General features: G+C 39.7%; 1 protein-coding gene across 1 annotated transcript in view; it reads left to right on the forward strand.

Moving 5' to 3' along the window:
* Positions 1 to 25990, forward strand: part of CNTNAP2 (contactin associated protein 2) — a 663767-nt gene that overhangs the window by 461625 nt on the left and 176152 nt on the right. Inside the window, exon 13 of the mRNA XM_042886519.1 lies at positions 2977 to 3177. Coding sequence (XP_042742453.1) covers positions 2977 to 3177 — 201 coding nt within the window. The remainder of the gene's footprint in view (positions 1 to 2976; positions 3178 to 25990) is intronic.

Raw genomic sequence — 25990 nt, forward strand, 5'->3', positions numbered from 1 at the left:
CCTTTCTAATACAGACATTTTCCTAAAGCTGTATATCTTCAAATACTTCAGCACAAGGATATGAACCTGTTGGAGCAGATACAGAGGAGAACCACAGAAATAATCAGAGGGATGGAGCATGTCTCCTATGAAAAAGGCTGAAGGACTGGGCATTTTAACTTGGAGAAGATAAGTTTCCAGGGAGGACTTCATGTAACTTTTAAGAAAAACAGGAAGAGACTTTTTTCAAGGGCTTAAAGCGATAGGACAATCATTGCAAATGATTCCTTAGGTTCAGGTGGACATTTCTGATATAAAGAAATATTTTCCTATGTTTTCTTTCCCCTTAAGATTTTGTCCTTAAACAACACTTCAAATAGTGTCTTTTCAGTGTGACAATATTCAGAGCTGGTTGTCTCTAACTACTTGTACTTTCTTTTCTGACAGTGGGACTAGGAAGTAAACAACTTACCCTCTGCTGGTATTTCTTCTTCTATCATTTTGTTCAACACTGAAATCAATGTAACTAAAGTAACACAGAGCTGATTAATTTAAACGAAACAATTCTAAAAATCCTAACCAGCGTTAGGGTGCAGTGCTGCACACTGATGCATAATTCTCTAAATTAGTTTACCTCACAGGGCAGGTTAACTGTGCTTTCACTATTGCTGTTAAAATTTTTGCGATTCTTTCTTCTTTTTGTTTTCTCTGGTAGATGCTTCTTAAGAAGAAATGATTCAGTAATGAATAAGCTGCAGCAGACATCCATCTTGATCTCTATTTACATAGAGAGGGAAAGTACTTGTTGTGGAGATCTCCTGCACAGGCAAGAGTTGTGCAGAATGGCTCTCTGTTCCAAGGACTAACAAGTCAAGTTAATGCAGATTACAGAAGAGTGTGAATTTACAGTGTTACAGAAAGTTTATGTGAACACTGTCTTTAAACACTCCTAATAAATTTCAGGATTATATATGTGCTTACAATTTATCACTTAGAATCACTCTTGGTGCTTGTCTACAAAAGAAAACAAGCATGTAGTGATTATAATGGGAATTTACAGTAGATATGATATTTTTCCCCTGGTTCCAGATTGGAGACTTGAGTACAGTTCTTAGGGCTACTATGCTGTAAATTCACCTCTGTCGCTGTTGCTCATGGCAGGAGACAGGGGGAACTGAACGTTTTTTTTCATTTGTTTCTTCTGAATGTTGGATTTTTCTTATCTTAAAACCATTTGCTATATTAGTGAGATGAGAGAAATTGAATTTGTATCAACAGTAACTTTAATGCAAAAATGGATACTTCAGAATCTCAAGTGAGATTGTCAAAATACTCAATGGAATGATCATTTTTCATTTTTATAAAACAACTTTAACTCCTTTTAACTCTATAGCTGAAATAGTTTCAAACTACTACATGTATTTTGAAAGTTATATATGTGTGTCTATGTGTAAAAATATATATTGTACATACACATACAAATGGGGAAATATCTATTAAAAAATACTAAGGAGAAGGGAGAAAAAGATATTTTGTGCTCTAATTTTTTTTCCACATCATCTGTGTAATTCAGATCTTCTGTCTACAACAGTGTTGCAAAGAATGTTTAGTTTAATGACACAGCTAGTGACTGTTGTGGTACCAAACCACACAATTCAAAAGAAATTGAAACACCAAGTATGTTCCTATCAAAAAATAAAATTGGAGATTTCACTTTTTTATGGGTTGTCTTGTACAGTTTTTGTGTGATTTGTGGTGTAGCGTATTGTACAGCACATTGGAGTATTCTAATTGAAGTGGCAAATGAAAGGATGATGTTAAAAATCATGATGTCTAGTAAAGAGACAGCTTTCTCCAGGCTGACAAGTGGGAAGAAAAGACACTGAATGCAGTTGTCAAGCAGTAGTTACTAATCCAAAAGGGCCTGCAGGCATAAATTCTTAATGAATATGAAGCACCCAAAAGTAGAGAAGATGGAAATAATTTTTATTGCATCTTCAAATAATTTCACCTTGACAGAAATGCTTGTGTTTAATAGTCCAGTCTCAAGCAGAATTTGCTATGAATCACAGTTTCTCAAGCTTTTTCAAGAGCAGGCCATCTTAAGAACAAGGTGCACAAGACCAGAAAGACACAACAGTTTATATTTCCTACACCCTGGCATGAATTCTCCCCCATTTCCTCATTAGTTGAATACTCCAGGGTTCACAGTCTACCCAACAATTCTAATTCCCTTAGCAGATGTTCCATTCCTGTTTACTGCATGGTTAACCCCATTCTATTCTCCAGTTCTTGCTAGTCTTTACCTACTGTGGTATGCTGGGATAACTTTGCATAGTCAACCTTTCCCTCTATTTATCATTCAAACCATGAAACTGGTTTGTACCAGTACATGTCCTCATGTTACTCAAAAATGCAGTTCTTCTATTTGCAAGTAGGAATTCATCTTGTGTCTGAGTTCCATGGCACCTGTTTGGACCTCTTTGGAGTCGTAACATCTTATTGTTATGCAAAAATAACATTTCTTTCCCCACAACCTTGCCTATGTCATAAATATTGTTTTACACTTATAAGTAGTTTCTGGCTACTCATCTTTTTGTTCATTCTGAAAGCTAAACATGCACCACTAGTTTAAAAGAGTTACAGATGTGAGAATTACCAGCAATTTGGTACTGTTCATCATCATAGATCACTTATCCTAACTCCTCTTCCTTGCAAGTTCATGCAAAATGCACGTATCAGTGAGGAAGAGACTTGTATATAACTATAGTCAACCAGAAACATTTTGGGTAAGGAGCAAATAGCCAAAACTGTGTTAGTGATCAAGACAGTCATCTAGAAGTAATGCAGTCAGCTTGAGGATTGGATCTTCTAGAGTGACAATTCTAGAGGCAGAACATATTAATATTTTGTCAAAGACCAAGACTAATTTTAATTCAGCTACATTGTATGTCCTTTACTAATTCTTGTCTATTCTTTTTCCATTCTAAATTTCAGAGGATAAAGTATGGACAACTGTGTATCATGATCTGCAAATGCAGACATCTGTTGGAGGCAACAGTCTAGAAAAAGTATCTGTGCTGCAGCTAAATTACAGTGCAACGATGGACCAGATTTCTGCCATTACCAGTAGTGCTGAATACTGTGAGCAGTTTATCTCATATTCTTGCAAGATGTCCCGGCTGCTGAACACACCAGGTAGGCTGAGAATGGGTTAAATGAAGTCTTAAACACCTTTATCTGAACAGAATATCAAGTTCTGCGTTTAGACCTCTCCACTCAGTGAAAATATTTCTTTGTTCTCCTTCACTGAGCTAAATAATTGAAAATCCACATGGAATTATTTTCTTAGGAAAGTCTTCCTTCATACTTGCTACTAAAATGAGTTTGGTTGCATTACAGATCTGTGTGTTTTCCAGTCATATTTGTTGCTCCATAAACAGGTTTTGGTAAATGGAGTAGCTATGGAAGTTAAACCATTAAAGGCACTGAAAAAATTATTTGAATTTTATCCCAGTTATTCACGTGTCAGTCTTCATATGCTACAGTTTCCAAAGGCATTTCTGTATAACTGTTGGAATTTCCCACTGATATATCTGTAATGGTTTCTTAAACCAAGGGTATATGGGGGTGATCCGATGTCTTACACAGCATAGAAGTACTGGCATGGTCAGTATATGGTTGTATGAGAAACGCTATGTGCTATTAACTTTGAGTAAATTAACTGTAAGTTCCTCATTTTAGTTTTAGTAGCTTTACTGATAGAGGTCTTGCAGTAACGTATGTGCCTGCTTACAAAATCTTACCTGTAACTGATAGAGGCAAAAGTACTAGTTGCAGAATCAGTAAGAGCATATAAAGAAGGAATTAATTTTTAGGAACTCTTTCAATTTGTACCTAGTACTGTATCTGTGTTCTAATTATGCATGATGACATTTGACGTTAAATAATTCTGTAATGGAATTTAATGAAGACTGCCTTATACGTGGAAATATGGTGCATTTCTGTGATTGTGAAATGAATTCATTTTGATAGAAAGAGTTAAATATGTTTCAGATTAAACTAATGGCTGGGTGCTTACAGTGTTGTACTTCACTTCATGACACTTCCCCTCATGAATTTATTTTGGTATTTTTTCTATTGGTGGCACAGATCAGGATTCATTTGGCACGCGTTTGCATGTTATCACTATTTCTTAAGTGTTGTGTTAGTTAATAGGTAACTAATGCTTGCTACTGTCTCCTTCTTCCTTTCTGTTTCTGAACTAGAAATACTTCTGCTACTTTGTTGCTATTATTTTCCTTAATTTAGCATAGTGAAAAGTTTATGCAAAGTAAGAAGTTTTTTTTTCTTTCTTGACCTTTAATTTAAAAGGGATTCTGAGTTTTGTGTATAGCTAGAGGTAACATGATTAGATTCTGCTGATGGATATAAGCTCACTGTTTGCACATGCTTCAGAAGTGTAGCATATGCATATTTATCTGAGTAAGTCCTTTCAAATTGAATGTTCTTAGGGACTTGACCTGGATATAATGTACACAGAGTTTACACAGAGTACAGTGTTAGATTCTACTTACATGAATGTGTACGACTATTATTTCAGAACTAAATAGTACTTGTTAGCATATGCTTATATAGTGGTAAAATAAATACATATTGTAATTGCATGTGTTTGCTTCTGCTTCCAGATTTAAAGTAATTAAGAAATACACAGTTCCACAGGAACTGAAAAGGAAAAAAAAAAAAAAAAAAAAAAAAAAAGAAAGGATTTTTCAATTCTAAATATTTACACTTTTAACCTCAGGAATGTTTCAGGTGCAATTTGCAGATGTCTCACCATGTTTTTACCTTTTTGCATGGAAAGAGTAATTACCTTATAAAATCTTTCTAAGCCAGCTTCTCTGACTGAAAACTGAGCTTCTGGAGATATTCTTCAAAGTGTTTCTTTTCTCTGTTTATTTTTTCTTTTTTAACCTGTGAGTGGGAGAAAGAAGCAGGAAATGAAAGTAATTCTAACTTAGGTAGTAACAAGGAATCACATTACAGTGTTTGCTTAACATCTGTAACTGTACGCATCGCACAGCAGTGGTTTGCATGTTAGCAGAGGAGGACAATTCATTTTATTTCTTACCTATGCAGTGTTGGCCACTGTCTATGATGTCTAGGGTAAGGAGAAAAAAACTTCACAACTTTCTCTGCTTCTTCTCTCTGTCTTTCTTTATAAATATATATATATATGGTGTTGTTTTGTTTTGTTTTGTTTTGTTTTTCTTTCCTGGAGTGTTACCTTATTTTGCTAGAGATATTATGGCAGCCTGTTCATCTCTGAGCACAATTCCAAGTACTTATGTAGCTTCTTCCACCACAGATCTTTCCATATAAATCATTCCAGTATAATACCCACAGAAATAAATGAAAATAAAAAGAAATGTCATATTCCTCAGAAAGTGGAAAGTCCTGATTGTGTTAAGGCCAGTGATGAAACCTCTACAAACTTCATGGGATCAGGACACCATTTGTGGCCCTTATCAAAAAACTTTTTTCAGTTCAGAACGCTTCCTATATATCTTTCATACATTTCGATAGCCAATTAGAATAGACTCGTCTTTTGGTTTTAAATTTCTTCAAGGAGAACAGAGAAAATTGAGGAAACAGAAGAGCAGCTCAGTATTTTCACATTTTACCATCATCACTTCACAAGTTGATTCCTTCTCAGGAAGAAACTGCTCAGCTAACATAATTCAAACACAGTCAAGATTTGAGTAGCTTATGATCTATTCATGACAAGTCATTAAGTAGCCATTAGTGAACTGTATCTTCTCCTGCCACAGTTGTGTGTTTTCTTACAAGGTTGTTGAGGTATATACATGCAGCGTCTGACGCATGGACTCAGATGTAAATGATCCAAATTGTTTATTACAACCCCAAGTTATCAGTGGTAAGGGGCCTTCCCAATGCCCTGTGGCCATATTCCAGACATTGACCACTGGCTGCTCCTTGAGCACTGGGGAGGCCCCATAGTGAAGATCCACACGAGTTGTATCCGTATGATCACAGTTCAAAAAATTCAGCACAAGCAAAGCGTTACATGATCTTCCTTGTGGTGAGGAGACATCCTGTATTCCCCCTTCTTTTTCTTTATTAAGAATGGATTTCAATGTTAGATGAGTATGCTCAATGATACCTTGTCCACTGGAAGAGTAAGGAATGCCTGTAATATGTCATGGAACAAATCCTCCTGGGAGAGATCACACAGCTTGTCCATGGGATCAGGCCCAGCCAGCACGGGTTCATGATAGGCAGGCCGTGTTTGACCAACCTCATCTCCTTCTACGACTGGGTGACCAAACTGGTAGATGAGGGAAAGGCAGTTGATGTAGTCTACCTAGACTTCAGCAAAGCCTTTGACATGGTCTCACACAGTATCCTTCTGTGGAAACTGGCTGCCCATGGCTTGGACAGTTTTACACTCCGTTGGATAAGGAACTGGCTGGAGGGCCGTGCTCAACGGGTGGTGGTCAATGGAGTGAAGTCCAGCTGGAGACCTGTTTCAAGTGGTGTCCCCCAGGGGTCGGTACTGGGGCCCATCCTGTTTAATATCTTCATTGATGACTTAGATGAAGGGATTGAGTGTACCCTGAGTAAGTTTGCAGATGACACCAAGTTGGGAGGTTGTGTCGATCTGCCTGAGGGCAGGGAGGCCCTGCAGAGGGATCTAGGTAAGCTGGATCGCTGGGCTGAGATGAATGGGATGAGGTTTAACAAGGCCAAGTGTCGGGTTCTGCACTTTGGCCACAACAACCCCAGGCAGCGTTACAGGCTTGGGGATGAGTGGTTGGATGACTGTGAAGAGAAAAGGGACCTGGGGGTGTTGGTTGATGCTCGGCTGAACATGAGCCGACAGTGTGCCCAAGTGGCCAAGAGGGCCAACGGCATCCTGGCCTGCATTAGAAATGGTGTGGCCAGCAGGAGCAGGGAGGTGATCATCCCCCTCTACTCAGCACTGGTGAGGCCGCACCTCAAGTACTGTGTTCAGTTTTGGGCTCCTCACTACAAGAAAGACATTGAGGCCCTGGAGCGTGTCCAGAGAAGGGCAACAAAACTGGTGAGGGGTCTGGAGCACAAGTCTTATGAGGAGCGGCTGAAGGAGCTGGGATTGTTCAGTCTGGAGAAGAGGAGGCTCAGGGGAGACCTCATTGCACTCTGCAACTTCCTGAAGGGAGGTTGTGGTGCAAAAGGGTCTGGCCTCTTCTCCCAGGCTAATAGTAGGACCCGAGGAAATGGCAAGAAGTTATACCAGAGGAGGTTTAGGTTGGATATTAGGAGAAACTTTTTCTCTCAGAGGGTGGTCAGGCACTGGAATGGCCTGCCCAGGGAGGTGGTGGAGTCGCCATCCCTGGTAGTGTTCAAGAGGCGCCTGGATGAGGAGCTACGAGAGATGGTTTAGTAGCTTGTGGTACTAATAGGAATGGGAGGGTGGTTGGACTGGATGATCTTGCAGGTCGTTTCCAACCTTGTGATTCTGTGATTCTGTGATTCTGTAACCCCCCATTCTTGGAGGAAAGTTCGAGTGGCCTTAGAAGTAGATGAAGGTCTGTTATCTGTTTTTGTAGTATGTGGGATCCCCACAGCAACGTAAGCAGATAACCAGTGTTTACAGGCTTCACGACTGCGTTCACCTGTATGTGCAGTGGCAAGTATGTAGGAAGAATGAATATCTATTGTTACATGTACAAATCTTAGATGCCCAAATTCAGGAACATGAGTGACATCTGTCAGCCTCAGTTCAAGAGGTGCTGTGCCATGGGCATTTGTCCCAGTTTGAGGCAAAGAGCCAATTGCTTTTGTAAGGCTCTCCTATTCTGATGAAAAAAATTGATGGGAGAGTTGTCCTTGCTGAAATAATTGAGGGGTAGCAAAGGCTTGATCAGCCTTACGGTTGCCCTCAGTTAAAGGACCAGGCAACATAATGTGTGATCGAATATGCATAATGAAATAAGGAAGAGTATGGTGAGAGACATAATGTAAAACTCAGTTGAGCTGTGCAAACAAAGCAGGGTTGTTAACTTCCTTGAGAAAAGATCCTTCAATCCTCTGAATGATACCTGCAGCATACAAAGAGTCAGTTATTATATTAAGCTTCTGTTCTGAAAAAATTTGAAAAGCTTGAGCTACCGCAGCGAGTTCTACAATTTGAGGTGATCCACTGACAACACGTACGTCTGACTGCAGCAGTCGCACGCCAGAGAACCACTGCTCCGTGTGTCTTGCTGGAGCCACCTGTAAAGACAGTTACAGCATTAGGTATTGCAACAAGTGAAAGTAGAATATTAGTAGTAAGGGACAGATCACTCAAATTATGCAGTAATTGATGGTTAGGGAGATGGGTGGAGATTTGTCCAGTGTAGTCTGCCATAGCAGTTTGTAAAGCGAGCAACTGTGCAAGCATCCAATCTGCATCTTTTTTAGTAGCAGGTATGTAGATGCAAGCAGGGTCAAGAGCTCATAAAATTTGCACATGATGTCGACCTCACTGTATTAGCATGGCAAACATTTCCACTCGTGGTGTAACCATTTTTGAAAGTGTATGCGGTAAGAACACCCATTCAAGGATAATAAGAGGATCTTTTCTTGAGGATCCCACTGACATAACAAACTGTATGCCTGATGTGAATTTGATATTATTATAACATATACAGGAAGTGATAAAGAAACACGATGGCTATATCGATGTTGCAATGATGTTATTACAGAGTCCAAGCACTGTAGCGCTTCTGGTGTGAATTGTCTTTTAGAGGTTAGATCTGGGTCTCCTTTGAGTAGCTGGAAGAGAGGGTGCAGCTCTTGAGTAGTAATACCCAAAAATGGTCACAGCCAATTGATGGTCCCTAATAATTTTTGCAGATCATTTAATGTCTGTACGTGAGGTACTATTTTGAGGATTTGCAATTGAATGGTGTGAGATGTGATTTTCCATCCTAAATATTTCTGTGGAGAACTAAGCTGTGCCTTTTCTTCTGCTATTTGTAATCAGAACCACAAGATATTGTTTCTTCTTCTAGAGTTATCCTTGGTTCTCATGCTGTTTATCTTGCTCCACAGCTGCTGCTTTGAACAATTTTTCTTGTATTCCCACATATACAATTGCACTAAAATAAGTTTTGCTGCTAATTGTAGCTTAAATAGTTTGGTGTTTTGGGGTTTTTTTTCTTATAGTGGAAACAGCAGCAAAAAGTCTGCATTTGAGGAAAGCCTTCACATGAATTAATATGCATGTTTTGTTGGAGAGGGGTGTTGGCTGCAGGCACAGAGGTCAAAGAATTCTCATTACCAGGTGTTTGAGAGTAATGTGTGGAAAGCAGTCTGTACAAACTAAAACTTGATTCTTTTATTGTTTATTCTTCTATTCTATTTGATTTTGAGTCTCCATTACTTCCAATTTATGTATTTTTTTCTTAATCATGCTCTTTCATACAAGCAAAATGACACATACATGCTACAGAAAAAATCATTAACAGTCGTAGGGACTGGGAGTGATTTTAGAAGCCATTGCTTTTCCATTTATGCTGAGCGAAGTCACTGTCAAAATATTCCATGTAAATTAAATCACAAGAGACTTCTGAATACTTAAAGTGATAATCCCATAAGACCACAAGATAATTTAGGTTGAAAGGGACTGAATGGAGCCATGAAGTGAAATTTTCTGCAGGTTGAACAAAAATTGTCTAGCAGTGAGTAAAGACAAATGAAAAATTCAATTTTCCTTCCTTAACTTTTTGTTTGGTTGGTTTGTCTCTTCATTCTAGTTGCACAGTCTAAGAGTCCCACAAGGATGTAAGCTTCACTGGCCTTCCCCATGATCTTCATCTATAACTCATAGTTATTCTCTATATTGAGCTCTACATCAGTACATTCCCTAACACAGAAAGGTACACCACTACCCTTCCTTCTCTGCTCATCTCTTGAAGAGCTCACAGCCCTTCATTTTAGCACTGCAGTCGTAAGAATGATTCACCATGCTTTTGTGATGGCAATTAATTCATTATTCTCCTGTCACACCACAGCTTTGAGCTCATCCTGTTTGTTGTCCATGTGGAATGCATTAGTACATGTGCACTTCAGCTGTGCTATTGGTCTCACCTCTAATCCTGGAATGCCTGATTTTATTCTCCTTCCCCCTTCAAACCTAATTTAAGGCCCTGTCAATGAACCTTAACAATTCCTGGGCTAGAAACCTTTTCCCCCTTTGACCCAGATGAACCCAATCTGTTGCCAGCAGTTCTGGTGCTGAATAAACCGTCCCATGATTAAAATAATAACAATTGCAGTGTCTGATGCATGGACTCAGATGTGAATAATCCAAATCCTCTATTACAAGTTCTCACATCACCTGTATACATTCACAAGTTTCTTTTTTTAGCTTCCCCATCCACTCTTACAACTTTCCCATCCACCTTTACATGTCAACAGAGTATTCCACAAACACTCCTTAACCATGCATGCAGGCACTTATCCAGTCAGAGCCATGAGCCATTCCTTCTGCTTTTTCTCTTCTTCTAGAGTTCTCCTTGGTTCTGATGCTCTTTATCTTGCTTTACAGCTGCTGCTCTGGATAGTTTTGTATTCCCACAAATAATAATAATAATATATCTTCCAACGGCACCAGCCTCTTATCCACCTGTTGATCAGATGGATTTTCCTGTTCCTCTCTGTATCTTTCCCTGCTACTGAAGTTATCAAGGAAGATAACACCTGAGCTCCTGCTTCAACTGCCACAATGCCCCAAAGTCTCTCTTGACAGCCCTCAGACTTTGCTCTGCAACCTCATTTTTATCTCCCTGAAAGACCAGAATTGGGTATTGTAGTTTCATTCTCAGACAGAGACTGACTTAAGAAAATCAGTTAGCAATTTATTTGTGCAACCTCATCCTATGATGAGTCCCTCCATAGGTATTGGAAGGCAGCTATAATGTCCCTCTGGAACCTTCTCTTCTCTAGGCTGAAGAACCCCAACTCTCTCAGCTAAAAGCAAGCAAGAGGAAGAGGAAAAATATAGAAGTGAATCAATTTAAAAGGGCATAACAATTAGAATAATTAAAAACACTTGTTTCTTTAGAATTTAAGCTATATATTTCTGCTGTTGTGCTTTTTTTTTTTTTTTTTTTTCTTTTACAAAGTTGCCATTTAAATTCTCAACTACTACTGAATATTTACAGTCTATGTAGTAAGTACTTTGAATCCTCTTACCTTCAAAATATTTTCTTTCTTTTCATGCTGAATTCTTAGAGTTATCTAATACAGAAATCTTAGTTCCATTGTTAGTTTTGACCAGATATTTACTGACTACATTCTTGGGTAAATTTGGATACTAATTCACAAAATTTTGTTCACTAATTTAAAATCAAAATATGGCAGGAAATTAGGCTGATTCTCATTATTAACTTTCTGAGTCATAGGGAAATGAATTTTTTTTTTTGTTTGTCACCAATGACAATTCACGAATTTTTATCTTCAGCTAAACTACACTGAAACAAAAGATAGCATCCTTAAAAAAAAAAAACAACACACTTCTGTATTGCTGACTACTTATAAATATAAATCAAGTGGGAAATAAAAGAATTAATAAAAGAAGTTCTTATGATGTAGCACATATATATTTGGTTAGTTACCATGTCTGGCTCAGATGAGAATTTTGCTTTTGCACCATGATTTAGGTTTTATATAAAAATACTCACAAATGAAAAAGAAATATACTTAAATGAACATGTATTACCCTGAAACTTTAACAACAGAATTCACTTACTTTCATTATACAGAAATACATTTTTACAAAAAAATAACAGAATAATTATACTAGGAAACTCAAATAACTAATCTGTAAGAGGAAATGCTATAACATTTAAAGAAGCTTTTATTGGGGGAATGAGATAGTTCCTGGGAATATTTGAACAAATTTTACTATAGATTATATATTGAAAAAGAAGAAATATTCTGATCTGTTTGAAATTTCTCATGAGAGCAGAAGACATTATAAAAATACTATAGAAATATATGAGAATGAAAAAAAATGTGATAAGGTTAAATTTGGGGTTATAAAAAGAACATCTCTCAGTGAAAAAAACAGAGAAAATATTTCCCTTAAATGCTAAAATAACCTATTTGTCAAAATACATACCTCCTAGTAAAACTCAATAGTCAGAAAAAAATATTTTTTTGTATTGATAATCCAGTGATTATAATCATTTTTTGTATTTCATAGCAGTTTCTTGTACATTAAGATTTTAGTTATAGATTAATAATGTGGTGAGACAATGGAATAAGTAAAGCTAAAGATAATGAGTCTTTTGATTAATACAAGAGGAGCATGGTGAAATTCCTTTATGGAGTTTTTAATGAAATTAGTGTATACTGTGGCCTAATGTGTCCTATTACTATAACTCCACACATGCCCATGTGTATGTTTATGTGCCCCTTTGAAAATCACCAGCAATACCAGTTTTCTTACATTTTTTCAGAGTTTTGACACATTGTTTTTAAATATGCAAGGAACAGAATATAATCCTACATGTTCCAGAATGATAGTAGTCCTGGTAATTACCATTTTGTGTCTTAAATTCCCCTTCCAGCAGATTATTTATGAAACAGAAAGAGATAGAGAATTTTGTTAGCTCAATTTTGAATTTATTAAAAAAAAAGTTATTTCGTATTATTTACAGTTTCAACCCTCTTATACAGACCTATGCAATCTATTGCTTACTGTATTTTGATAAATTTTTAATACCAGATATAAACTACCAAGATGTCTTGTGATTAGCAGACATGCTACTCCTTTAGTTTGCGGGATCATGAGTGGTGTACTAAGGGCTTCTTCACAGTGAAATATATCCTTCCTACATCAATTCAGCCTATCCAGACCCCTCTGTCGGGTCTTCAAACCCTCAGGCAGATCAACATTTCATCCTGATTTTGTGTCATCTGCAACGTTACTGATGGTGCCTCACTCCTCCTCTACAGACCATCAATGCAGATGTTAAACAGGGCTTGCCCTAATACTGACCCATAAGGAACATCACCAATGACCAGTCATCAACTGGACTCAACTCCATTCTCCGCCACTCACTGGGTCCAGCCATCCAGCCAGGTTTTCACCCAGAAGAAAATAAACCTGCCCAAGACATAATCTGTTGTCTTTTCTTGGAGAATACTGTGGGAGACAGTGTCAAAGGCTTTACTAAAGTCTAGGTAAACAACAACCACAGCCTTTCCTTCATCCAGTGCAAGAACTAAATTAAGAATTCTTATAACAAAGAATTAGTTCATTTTATGTAATGTGAAAATAGATGGAAGATCAGCTATAAGTATTAGCATAGCAGGGCTGAAGTGATTTGCTCATTTGATAAAAGGTTTCAGCTAAATCAGGAAACATGGCAGAAGATGGAATCTGAAAATTAGGCAGAAGCGTGAAATATTTAAGCCACATTCTACTTCTCAGTGTGGTATAGACTTCCAAACCAAGAGGAACCAAAGAACCCAAACATTCATTTCCAGGTTTCTTCACAGAGTATGATAAAAATTTTAAAAAACAAATCTTGAGAGACTTAACACAAGAATATAAACTGAGAACCCAGACAAATAAGTTAATCGAGTTGCATAAATTTTAAAGGGTGATTGTGGGGAAGTCTCTGGACTCCCAGGACACGCTAGAGACATAACAGCACACCAACGTGATTAAAAGCTATTAGTCTGCTTTATTGTTAAGCACTACTCTATTTATACATGTTAGCGGAACATTCTGCAAAAACACTCTTCAATCATTCACACAGAAGCTTATCCAGTCAGAGCCATGAGACGTTCTTGGTTCTTCCAAAGGTGTCCTTCATACTGCTTATCTTGCTCCGCAGCTGCTGCTCTGAGCAGCTCGCCCTGCTCCACGGCTCCTGCTCTGAACAGTTTTTTCTTACGTTCCCACAGGTGATGATATTCTAAGACCAAGATGTAATGGGATGATTGATACAATATATAAGTCATATGTAAGTCGTGATCCTGTTTTATCTGACTGTTGGACAATTCACCCAGAATTATGCTGTGAGAAGTGCTATTAAAAGCCTTGCTGAAATTCAGAAAAATTACATCCACTGCCTTCCATTCATCTATCAACTGTATGACCTTATTGTAGCAGATCAAGTTAATTAAAACTTTCTGCTTCTTATCATATCAGACCTAATGTACTAGGTAGGAGGTTCAATGCAAATTAAAAAAAATGCATTTTCCTATCCAACAGGACTTTATTCTATTTACTGTTGCAAGTTATTGAGGATTACAAGAGCTGTGATACATTCAGTATGCACTTATCACAAATTGTAGGAGAAAAAAACATCAAGGGCAATTAAAGCCCTATCTAATTAGCTGAAAACTCCATCTAACTCATTTATTTTTTCTAAGACAATTTGTTTAAAAAACAAGTGGTGGAGATACCGGCAATGATTGACGTTCCAGAGGTACTGAACCTGTCCACAGCCATTGCAACCATTCTGTTGCTATGGCATAATACCTTGCCATATGAATTTACCTTAAGCTTAATCAAAGATGCAGTATTTCATAACGTATTGCAAGCCGTGAACATACATTTTAAACTTAGAGTAGGCGTGTCTACAGATATGCCGTGTGTCAGCTACTTTCTTAAAAATGTAATGGTTAGAAGTTTATGTGACATATTTCTTTTCATTTTAACGATCAAATAAATATTTTAGACTGCTGTGTTCTCTGTTTTCACAGAATTGCTGTAGTTTATGACAATTAGAAGAAATGCACCAGCTTTCTTACAACAGGATTCCATAAGCAATCAAAAGAATAAAGTTCTTTTTAAGGGCATGCCTCTACTTATGTGAAAAGCACCTGGCACTGGCGTCATCTGAGGTTTAACATCTTCTGAGTTGCTGTCAATTGTGTTAGGACTTGTTTCAAGTGCAATCTGAAATGGTCTAGATGATAGCATTATAGTACCAAGAAATGCTCTTGAGAAATGCTTGAAGTTACTAATATGGATGAATTTTCACTGTCTTTAAGCAGTAAAGATTTTTCTTTCTATTTCTCTTATGTGTGATCGCTCAAGTCCTTTGTACAGTTTGATCACGTTCAGCAGTGCTTCTCTATTTATGTAATTAAGAAATATCCCATCTCATGGAGTAGACTACAAGTGAAAATCTGTAACATTTGTTAAATAATCTCATCTTGGAAAATGTTTTTGTTAACAGACCCCCAGTGCCACATCTTTGATTAACAATTCTCTTAATTTGGGAACAATGAATCAGGGAATAAAATCTTCAAATAATTAGAATCATAGAATCATAGAATCATAGAATCACTAAGGTTGGAAAAGACCTAAAAGATCACCCAGTCCAACCGTTCACCTATTCCCAATAGCTCCTACTAAACCATGTCCCTCAACGCAACATCCAGTCTTTCCTTGAACACCCCCAGGCTCGGTGATTCCACCACCTCCCTGGGCAGTCCATTCCAGTGCCTGACCACCCTTTCTGAAAAGTAATACTTCCTCATGTCCAGCCTGAATCTCCTCTGCCGTAGCTTGAAACCATTCCCCCTGGTCCTATCACTAATGACACGAGAGAAGAGGCCGACCCCCAGCTCACTACAACCTCCCTTCAGGAAGTTATAGAGAGCAATAAGGTCTCCCCTGAGCCTCCTCTTCTCCAGGCTGAACATTCCCAGCTCCTTCAGCCTCTCCTCATATGGCCTGTGTTCCAGACCCCTCACCAGCTTTGTTGCCCTTCTTTGAACACGTTCCAGGGCCTCAATATCTTTCTTGCAGTGAGGGGCCCAAAACTGGACACAGTACTCCAGGTGCGGCCTCACGAGTGCTGAATATAGGGGAACAATCACCTCTCTGCTCCTGCTTGCAACACTGTTTCTGATGCAAGCCAGGATGCCATTGGCCTTCTTGGCCACCTGGGCACACTGTCGGCTCATGTTCAGCCGAGCATCAATCAATACCCCCAGGTCCACTTCCTCTACGCAGTCCTCCAGCCACACCGCCCCAAGCCTGTAGCGTCGCCTGGGGTTGTTGTGGCCGAAGTGCAGGACCCGGCATTTGGCCTTGTTGAAACTCATCCCATTGGCTCCAGCCCAGCTCTCCAGCCTGTCCAGATCCCTCTGTAGGGCCTCGCTACCCCCAGGCAGATCCACACTTCCAGCCAATTTGGTGTCATCTGCGAATTTACTGAGGGTGCACTCGATGCCCTCATCCAGGTCATCAATAAAGATATTGAAGAGGACAGGCCCCAGCACCGACCCCTGGGGTACACCACTCACGACCGGTCGCCAGCTGGATTTAACTCCATTCACCACCACTCTCTGTGCCCGGCCCTCCAGCCAGCTCCTTACCCAGCCAAGAGTGTACCCATCCAAGCCTCTGGCTGCCAGCTTCTGCAGGAGAATGCTGTGGGAGACAGTGTCAAAGGCTTTGCTGAAGTCTAGGTAGACCACATCAACAGCCTTTCCTTCATCCACCAGATGGGTCACTAGATCATAGAAGGAGATCAGGTTGGTCAAACAGGACCTGCCCTTCATGAACCCATGCTGGCTAGGCCTGATCCCCCGGTCACCCTGCACATGCCGCATGATCTCCCTCAAGACGATCTGCTCCATAACCTTCCCTGGCACCGAGGTCAGGCTGACAGGCCTGTAGTTCCCCGGATCCTCCTTACGACCTTTCTTATAAATGGGAGTCACATTGGCAAGCCTCCAGTCTTCTGGGACCTCACCAGTCAACAAGGAGCGCTGACAGATGATGGAAAGCGGCTCGGCTATCACCTCCGCCAGTTCCCTCAGCACTCTCGGGTGGATCTCATCTGGCCCCATCGACTTGTGACAGTCCAGCTGGAGCAGTAGGTCTCTGACTGTTTCTTTCAGAATCACAGGGGGGTTAGTGTGCTCCCCGGCCGAGATTACCAGGTCAGAGAGAGGGGTATCCTGAGGATAACTGGTCTGACTTTTAAAGACAGACGTAAAGAAGGCATTCAGAACCTCCGCCTTTTCCTTATCCTCAGTGGTCACATTCCCAGCCTCATCCAGCAAAGAGTGGATATTCTCCTTTGTCCTCCTCTTACTGTTAATGTATTTATAAAAGAGTTTCTTATTCCTTTTCACACCAGCAGCTAGGTTAAATTCAAGCTGGGCTTTTGCCTTTCTGATTTCACCTCTACACATCCTAACAACTTTCCTGTATTCATTTTGAGTGGCCTGTCCCTCTTTCCACAGGCGGTAGATTCTCTTTTTCTCCCGGAGCCTCAGGAATAGCTCCCTATTCATCCACGCCGGTCTTCTTCCCCGCCGGCTCATTTTGCAGCTCAGGGGGACTGCCTGCTCCTGCGCCCTTAAGACTTCCTTCTTGAAGAGCAACCAGCTCTCTTGGACCCCTTTGCTCGCTAAGACTGAATGCCAGGGGACTCCCCCTATTAGTCCCCTGAACAATTCAAAGTCTGCCCTCCTGAAGTCCAAGGTAGCAGTATTACTATTCCCCCTCCAGGCTCCACTGTGAATCACGAAGTCTATCATTTCATGATCACTCTGTCCAAGACAGCCTCCAACCTCCACATCTCCCACCAAACCTTCCCTGTTTGTGAACAGCAGGTCTAGTGGGGCAGTTCCTCTCGTGGGCTCTCTGACCAGCTGTACCAGGAAGTTGTCCTCTACGCATTCCAGAAACCTCCTAGACTGCTTCCTCTGTGCTGTGCTGTACTCCCAGCATATGTCAGGGAAGTTAAAGTCCCCCATGAGGACAAGGGCAGGCGACTGTGCAGCTTGTGCCAGCTGCTTATAGAATACCTCGTCTGTTTCTTCATCTTGATTTGGGGGTCTATAACAGACGCCCACCAGGGTGCCTGTCTTGTCAGCCCTTCCTCTGATCTTTACCCATAGGGATTCAACGTTATCGTCCCCAGTCATAATCTCAGTAGCGTAAAAGCATTCCCTAACATAGAGAGCTACACCTCCACCCCGCCTTCCTTGCCTATCTTTCCTGAAGAGTTTATAGCCATCCATTGCCGCACTCCAATCATGGGAGCAATCCCACCACGTTTCCGTTATGGCAACTAGGTCATAGTTTGCCTGCTGCACAATGGCTTCCAACTCTTCTTGTTTGTTGCCCATGCTGCGTGCATTAGTGTAGACGCACCTCAGCTGAGCCCCTCGCCTCTCACCTAATCCCACTACCACTTCCCCAGGCTGCTCTCTAGCAGGCCTGGCTTTATCCCCCTCCCCCTTCCTATCTAGTTTAAAGCCCTCTCTACAAGTCCCGCCAGCTCCTGGGCAAGTATCCGTCTCCCTTTTGGAGACAAGCAATTCCCATCAGCAGACCTCAGGCCAGATGCCGAGTAGACCACCCCATGATCAAAGAATCCAAAATTTTTACGCTTGCACCAGCCTCTCAGCCATGCATTTATAAGATGGCTTTTCCTGGTCATCTCAGCGTTCATCCCTGCCACCAAGGGAATGCTGGCAAACACTACTTGTATGCCCGCTCCATCAACTAACTTCCCCAGTCTCCTAAAATCATTTTTTATAATCCTCAGGCTTCTAACAGGGATCTCATCACTGCCGGCCTGAACTATCAATAGAGGGTAATAATCAGAGGGGTGGATAAGGCTGGGGAGTTTTCTAGAAATATCCCTGACCCGGGCTGCAGGAAGGCAGCACACCTCCCTACGGGTAGGGTCAGGCCGACATATTGGACCCTCTGTTCCTCTCAGAAGAGAGTCACCTACAACTACCACTCTCCTTTCTTTCTTGGAGGAGGCAGTCTTTAAACGCGGAGCTGATCGCCTCACCTTAGGCAAGCTTGGCGGCAGTGCTCCCACATTATCATCAGTCACCTCTCCCTCTGGTTTCAGGGTTTCATACCTATTACAGAGAGGGATCAGGGGAACCGAGGTAGGTCGAGAACTTGGGGGTTGCCTGCGACGCCGGGATGAGACCAGCTGCCATTCCTCATCTTCTCTCAAGCTGTCTCTCCCTGTTTGACTACAATGAGAGAGAGGGTCCATTGTTCCCTCCGTCTGGGTAGTGCAATCTCTGCGCCTTTCTCGCAGAGAGTCACTCCACCAGTCAATCTCTCGCTCGCATTCTCTGATGGTCCGCAGTCTACCTACCTCCTCCCTAAGCTCCACCACCAGGTTGAGCAGCTCATCCAGCTGCTCACACCGCACACAAGTGGCATCCTTCCCATCCTCCCCTGGCAGCAGCATTACTTTTATTCACCTGAGAAACGCTTCATGTTATAAGAGATATATTGTTTTACAAGGAGATGGAGATACGAAGATAGAGAGGGAAGTGAAAGAACCCAAAGGATCTGAAGTAAAAAACAGTGAGCATGATGGAGATTGAGATTATGCAAGCATGTTTTTAAACACGTTTGATAACCAGCCTGAGTACAGACTGGTTTTCCTTGAGCTGCTGAACTCTCTATAATCTCTAAAGGCTTCAGAATGACAGAGATGAAGTATTTTTGCTAATAATTATGACATCGGAGCTTGTACAATTGCAACAACCAACCCACAATCCCTTTCCCATTTCCTTTATAGAAATGAAGCAATCAATCAGGTAAGAGCTGGGTCTAATCTGGTCCTTCAGTGGTATGTGATCTGTACAGTGAAGACCTCTAGATAATTGCAGTAGGCAACCAATTCATCTTGAAACATTGAGAATAGGAGAAAAAATAAGTTTTGAATGTTCCATCTGTTTTTAGAAAGTAAACATTTCAAGATGTGGCAGACCACTGTGTAATTAAATAGGCCATCAGTGTCAACCCCTGTAGCAGTTCAATTCCAGATATGATCACCACAGTGTAATGGAAAGCTTTTGAAAAATATCATGAATGTCCAACAATGGATAAATTGTCAAATTCTTTTCAGTAGTGCTCTCTTTATTTTTCTTTTGTTGTTTGACAGTTGTTTCTGTGAGGTGGCCACCAGAAGGAGGAAAGGAAAGGAAGACAATTAGGAGGTTGTCTCTCCATAACTAGTGTATCTTTATGTTAGTGTTCCAGTTGTGATATTAGATTTGTCAATAATACTTTATGTTCATATTTTTAAATTTGAACTCTGGAAAATGTATTTCCCATACAACTTATCTAGCTCTCTGTAAGTACATGCAGATCATACAGACATTTTGACAAGTCACTTTCAGGAACAATTGGGTGAGTTTTGAAGAACAAAACCAATTCAGTGGGTTGTATACTTTGAAGAAGTTTTTATCTCTGCTAATTTATCTTTACAGCAGCGCTTTTTTTTCTTTCAGTCCATTTTCTCTTCTTGACCTGAGTTCTTCTGAGAATGAGAGCAATGGCAATGATTTTAAACTGCAGATACTTCTTGCCAAAGTGAAGTACTCAGACTTTGGTAAAAAAAGAGTAAAACATCAATTCTGAGAACGTTAAAACTCACCACCAATTTCCCATATAGGTTGATTTCTGACTGTTGTTCATATTGACTATGGAACTGTAGTAGCCAACCTTTGGCACTGACCACAGAAGGAAAAGGAAAACTAATACTGTTTTCCTTGGTTGCTTTCCTTTCCTTCACAAATAAAAATAGCTCCAGCAATGAGTAGCTTTACAAAACTGCTTAAATATGCTAGGAAGTATTAATAATGAAATTAAAATGTTTAATCTCCATTACAGAAAATCAGCACCAATATTTAACAACCATGTTTGTGATATAGGATCTGCAGGTGCAATTTCAGTAACTGATGAATTCAATCATAGCCTGGACATTTAGGTAATTTAAATGTTAAAATAACTGGGTAATTGTTTTTTGAGTAAATTAATATTGACAAGAAATTCTTGTGGAGAATAAAATGTGGCTCAGAAGCTTCTGATGTTCTCGCAAGCGACAGCTCTCATGTGGTTAAAAACTACGTGAAAACATCATGGATTTTGCTTCTGATCATTTATGTTTTCATATAAATGCAGTCCTACTTGTATTGAAGAAGAGAGAGAGAGAAAAAGAGGTGCTGGGACTGGAACTCAACAGTCCAACAGCTTGATATCCAGTCCAAATCCATAGAATGGCTTGGATTGGAAGGGACCTCAAAGATATCTAGTTCCAACCCCTTGCCACAGTGGCTGACTCACTAGATAAGGTTGGCCAGTGCCTCATCTATCTTGGCCTTGAATACCTCCAGGGACAAGGTATCCATAACCTCTCTAGTCAGCCTGTTCCAGCACCTCAGCACCTTCTCAGTGAAAAACTTCCTCCTGGCATCTTATATCTCCCCTCCTTTAGTTTAAATACATTCTGTCTTGTCCCTCATAGTGTACACATGCAAAAATTTTATTTATCTACTTTTTATAATCTCTTTAAATATTATTTGGCTGTAGTGAGGTCTTTCTGGAGCCTTCCCTTCTCCAAACTTAAAAAGCCAAGCTTCCTCAGCCTGTCTTTGAAGGAGAGGTCAGCTCTTTGATAGTCTTCATGGTCCTCCTCTGGACCCTTTCGACAAGCTCCACATCTCTCCTGTGCTGGGGACCCCAGATATAGACACAGAATTTCAGATGGGGCCTCTTGAAGGCCAAGTAAAGAGGAATAATCCCTTGGTTACCAGCACCTTTCTTTTGGTTCAGCCTAGGGTCCTGCTGACCTTCTAGGCTGCAAGCGCACACTGTCAGCTCATGTTTTTCATCTACCAGGACTCCTAAGTCTTTCTCAGCAAGCTGCTCTCAAGGAGTTCTTCTCTACTTCTTTTCCAGTTCTGCTTTTTCTTAAAATAGGGTCTGTTTGAGAGGTTTAGAGGGATTTTTTTGATGACTATGTTATTATGTTATTCAAAAGGCTTGGCTTTTTCTGTTCTTAGGTTTTTTTTTGTTTGCTTGTTTTGTTTCTTTGCTTTTTAGGATGTTGTTTTCTATTACTAGAGAAAATAGTTCTTTATCCTTTAACGTATTTTTGCTTATAGTTCTCCTGTCACTTGATTGGAGGTTGCCATAGTTCACTAATGTCTGAAAGACATACATTCATTGCTTTTTCTTTTTTTTTTTTCTTTTCTTTTTTTTTGCACCTACAAACTCAGTGCAACATTCTAATAGTACAACAATCATTTCTTTCGGATCTTGGAAAAAAAAAAAAAAGATATATTAAGTAGAGACAGGGTTTGACTTTGTTCTTGCAAACAACATCAGTTTTGGGTTGTCTTAAAATGCCTAGCTCCATCTGTGCAACTGGCTTCATCATTTTTAGTCCTAGTATGAAAAAGATGTGTGATCATGAAAAAAATACTTCGTGAAGCAAGTTTTTCTATATTTCAGTTTAGAAGTGTTGTTTTCTTTGTTTTCGAATCTCCAGTACATCTGCATTGGTAGAATGAGGGACTGGCAAACCATCTCTCACAGCTCATCCTTCTTGATAATAGGAAATAAAAAAAAAACTTGGAAACTGTCAAATATATTAAACAAATCTTAAGAAATGCAATTTCTTCTATTGTCAAATTTTCCACTGAAGTACATAAAAGTTATATTAATACTGTTACCAAGTTCTGCATTTGCCAATAAAAACTTGATTTAATTGATTATTGTATTCTATTGAGTATAATTTGATAATTTGAGTTCCACTGAATAATCCCCTTCCCATTTGTGAATCTTTAGTTCTCAAGAAGTTTTGCATGGAAGAAAAAATGATAGATGACAGGTGACTGCTGGACTGTTGAGGCTTCTGGAAATACAGTGTACAATTTGTTCTATGTGTGTAAAACACTACCTAGGAATTGTTATATAGAAATTTTCACTGACACTACTGGATAAACACAACAGGAATATTTTTCTGTATTCACAGTCCATCACAAAATCAGTTTTTATTCAAAACTGATTACTCCCTCAAATATTAAATATGAGAAGTCTTACATCACGTCTTACTTATTGTTTGGATGTGATTTCACAAGGGCCTGATTTTGTTTTTTTTTTTGCTTTACATGGGCAACTTTTAATCGAGTGTATTCAGACACTCCCATACTGTGGTATTAATTGCAAATCTAAAGAAACCTGAGACCATCCTGAAACAAAGTGCATTGACGTGTGTTTCACAATATGTTTCCAAGACATGTCTCACACAAAAAGCAATCTGAGTTAGTAGGAGTTGGAAGGTTCCAGTGAAATGCCACTGAATTTTCCACTCATCAAGAAGCTCACGTTGCTGTCTACCTGAGCAAAGACTATCAATCAAAACTCCATGAAAGCTAAAGGACACAAGACAGTCAGTTCTAAGAAGGACTGCCTCCCTTGCATAGGTCTTACAGCAGTTTATGGATCTTATGGATCAAATGACTGAGTAGAATGAGTCAGTAGAATGCCTAGTTTTCCTAAGTGACAGAGCATTTACTGCATGATCCATAGTTAACTGGCAGAACAAAAAGGCAGAGTTGAGAAGGCTGCGTGCATTGGTGTAGAAGCACTTCAGCCAAGATTTTGGCCTCACCCTGGCACTGTTGGCCCAGCCTCATATCAAGCAAGGCTCATTTTATCCCCATTCTCCTTCGTACCTAGTTTAAAGTTCTCCCAAAAAGTCCTGATAAGTCCTGGGTAAGAATCTGTTTCCCTCTTTGAGACAGATGGGACCCATCTACAACCATAAGGACAGATGCTAAGTAAACTGCCCCATACCCCACAGCAAAAAGAAGAAGAATTCCTACAGTGGTACCAGTGTAGGAATTGTGGAGTAGCCCTTCAGTGGTAGCCCTTCAGTCGTGTATTTATCAGATGTGCTTTTCTGTTTTTTCTCAGTATTCCTCTCTGCCACTGAAGGGATAGAGGAGAATACCACCTGTACTACCACTCCAACTACCTGCCCCAAACCCCCTGGAGTCCCTTTCGAGAGCCCTCTAGCTTTTCTCAGTAACTCCACCACTGCCAGCTTGAACCATAACTAAAGGATAATATACAGTCTCAACCCCTTATCCATGGTGTTTTAGGTGTCTGTGTGTCTCAGTTGGCTATTGCAATCCAGCTTTCCTCCAGGTCCATTGATAAGACCTATGTTTTATGCATCCTATTGTTACTTTCAACTAACTATTCCACAAGCAATAGTTCAGAAACGTAACTTTGTTTTTCTATTCATAGTTTTTAAGGCACAAGGTGACAAAAAGCATTTGCATGTTCAATTAAAAGAGTACTGCCTACTATGACATCTTCCTGACCTGTTACCACAGATGGAGCCATGACTTTTCTGTGCAAGTTTTTCGGATGTGTACTATAGGTTAACCACACTTAGGAGTGAGTAACTGTGATAATAAGATCCTAAGAATGACCAGTTTCTAGATTTCATTTTATTAATTAAAAACTTACATGTTATTACCAACAATATAAAACCTACTAAGTCTATTTTCCATGTTTACAGAGTCTGACTTAGTGTCCAGGCTTTGCAGGGGTTTTAGATGCCATTTATTCCAAGCAATGGTTTCTTACAGCTCGTAGCTGTCATACAGGTATTTTGACTTTATGGGGTCAAGTGACACTGCATCCATTACAAATCATTTTATTAATAACATTAAGACTGAAGTCTGTTTTACACATTATAGCAAAACTGTATTTTATCTAATTTTAGGGAATAAAATTGATGCTAATTAAATTCCTTTTAACTCAGAATTTCAAACATTAAAAGAAAGCTGAAAAACTCACTATAGGTAGAAAAAACTTAAATCTGCAGTGACTTTATGATCAAATCATATTTTCTTAGCTTTGTCTCAGATGTGGTTTTCAGCAATTCAGAGATGTCTCATTTCACATGAGAAGGACTGATTTATTGTAACATATGTAGGGCACCCCGAAAGTAATGCCTTATGTTCGTGGAAACTACAACAGATACAAAGAGCTCAATAACACTGTTTGATAAATCAAATTCTCAGCTACAAAACACTATTTTTTTTTAGTCATCACCCTTAGCTCTGTGTTTTCCCCAGCAATGAACAAGAGCCTACATATTATCCTCATAAAAATTTGCACCAGCAGAGCTGAACCACTGTTTCACAGTGTCTCATCACTCACCCCACATTGTGTCAGTATTCACCGTGCAACTTCCATAAATGTACAGCAAGTATCCATGAGTGTCAGTGGGTGCCATTTTATTTGCATGAAGGAATTCAATCACACTGCTTTGCTTCACACATACTTCCATGTCAGATTCCATTTTGTCACACTGCCCCTCTGCTGTGATCTGTTGCATGGAAGCAATATTGAACAGAATATTGGTGGCAAGGTTCAGTCTCTACTACCATATCACCAGCACCTGCCTCTGATAACTTAGGCCAACAGAATAAAAAAAGTAAAAAAAAAAGAGGCATTGCTTTTGAAGCAGTCCTAATATTTTTAAAGATAGACAAAGGAGAAGGAACACTGGACAGTTCATGAGAAGCTAAACAACGATGCAAACAGTTAAACACAGTTAAGGTTTGATAAGTAGGAAAATGTCAATTTTAGAAAATTTTAGTTCACAGCTTGAAAGCCTGAGCTGATATCCAAAACTGAAGAGATTGTCAGCGGAAAGAGATTGAGTGAATTAGCCTCAGCTGCTATGTTACAAGCACATTCATTCCTATTAACATCACTTAGTTTTACATTAATCAGGCAGTCTGAAATTCCATTCATAGGCTTTTTGTTTGATTTTCAATTGAACAAATAGTCTCACTGCTCTCAGATATCCGAGACAAATTATTCATGGCTCCAAAACATTCCTGCTTATTTTTGAAGGGCAGGGTACTGCTGTTTAAAAGGGCTGCTTCAAAGAAAAATAGGGTCGTTGTAGTCATAGCTAAGGTTATTAGGATCCTCATATTCTGAATCAGCGTGCAAATCTAATATTCCAAATAGCTGGGCAGTAATCCTGAAATGCCCACTTGATTATTCTGTTTCTTAAAAAATCCTATAATTCAATCAGCATGTCTAAATATATATTTGAGAGCTTACCATCAGGCTCTTCCTTTACAGGGAAAAATCATTAGTGATGTTTTTAAC

Source organism: Lagopus leucura, unplaced genomic scaffold (genome assembly GCF_019238085.1).
Source record: "Lagopus leucura isolate 7727_CA_CO unplaced genomic scaffold, USGS_WTPT01 Super-Scaffold_100058, whole genome shotgun sequence".
Classification (NCBI taxonomy): domain Eukaryota; kingdom Metazoa; phylum Chordata; class Aves; order Galliformes; family Phasianidae; genus Lagopus; species Lagopus leucura.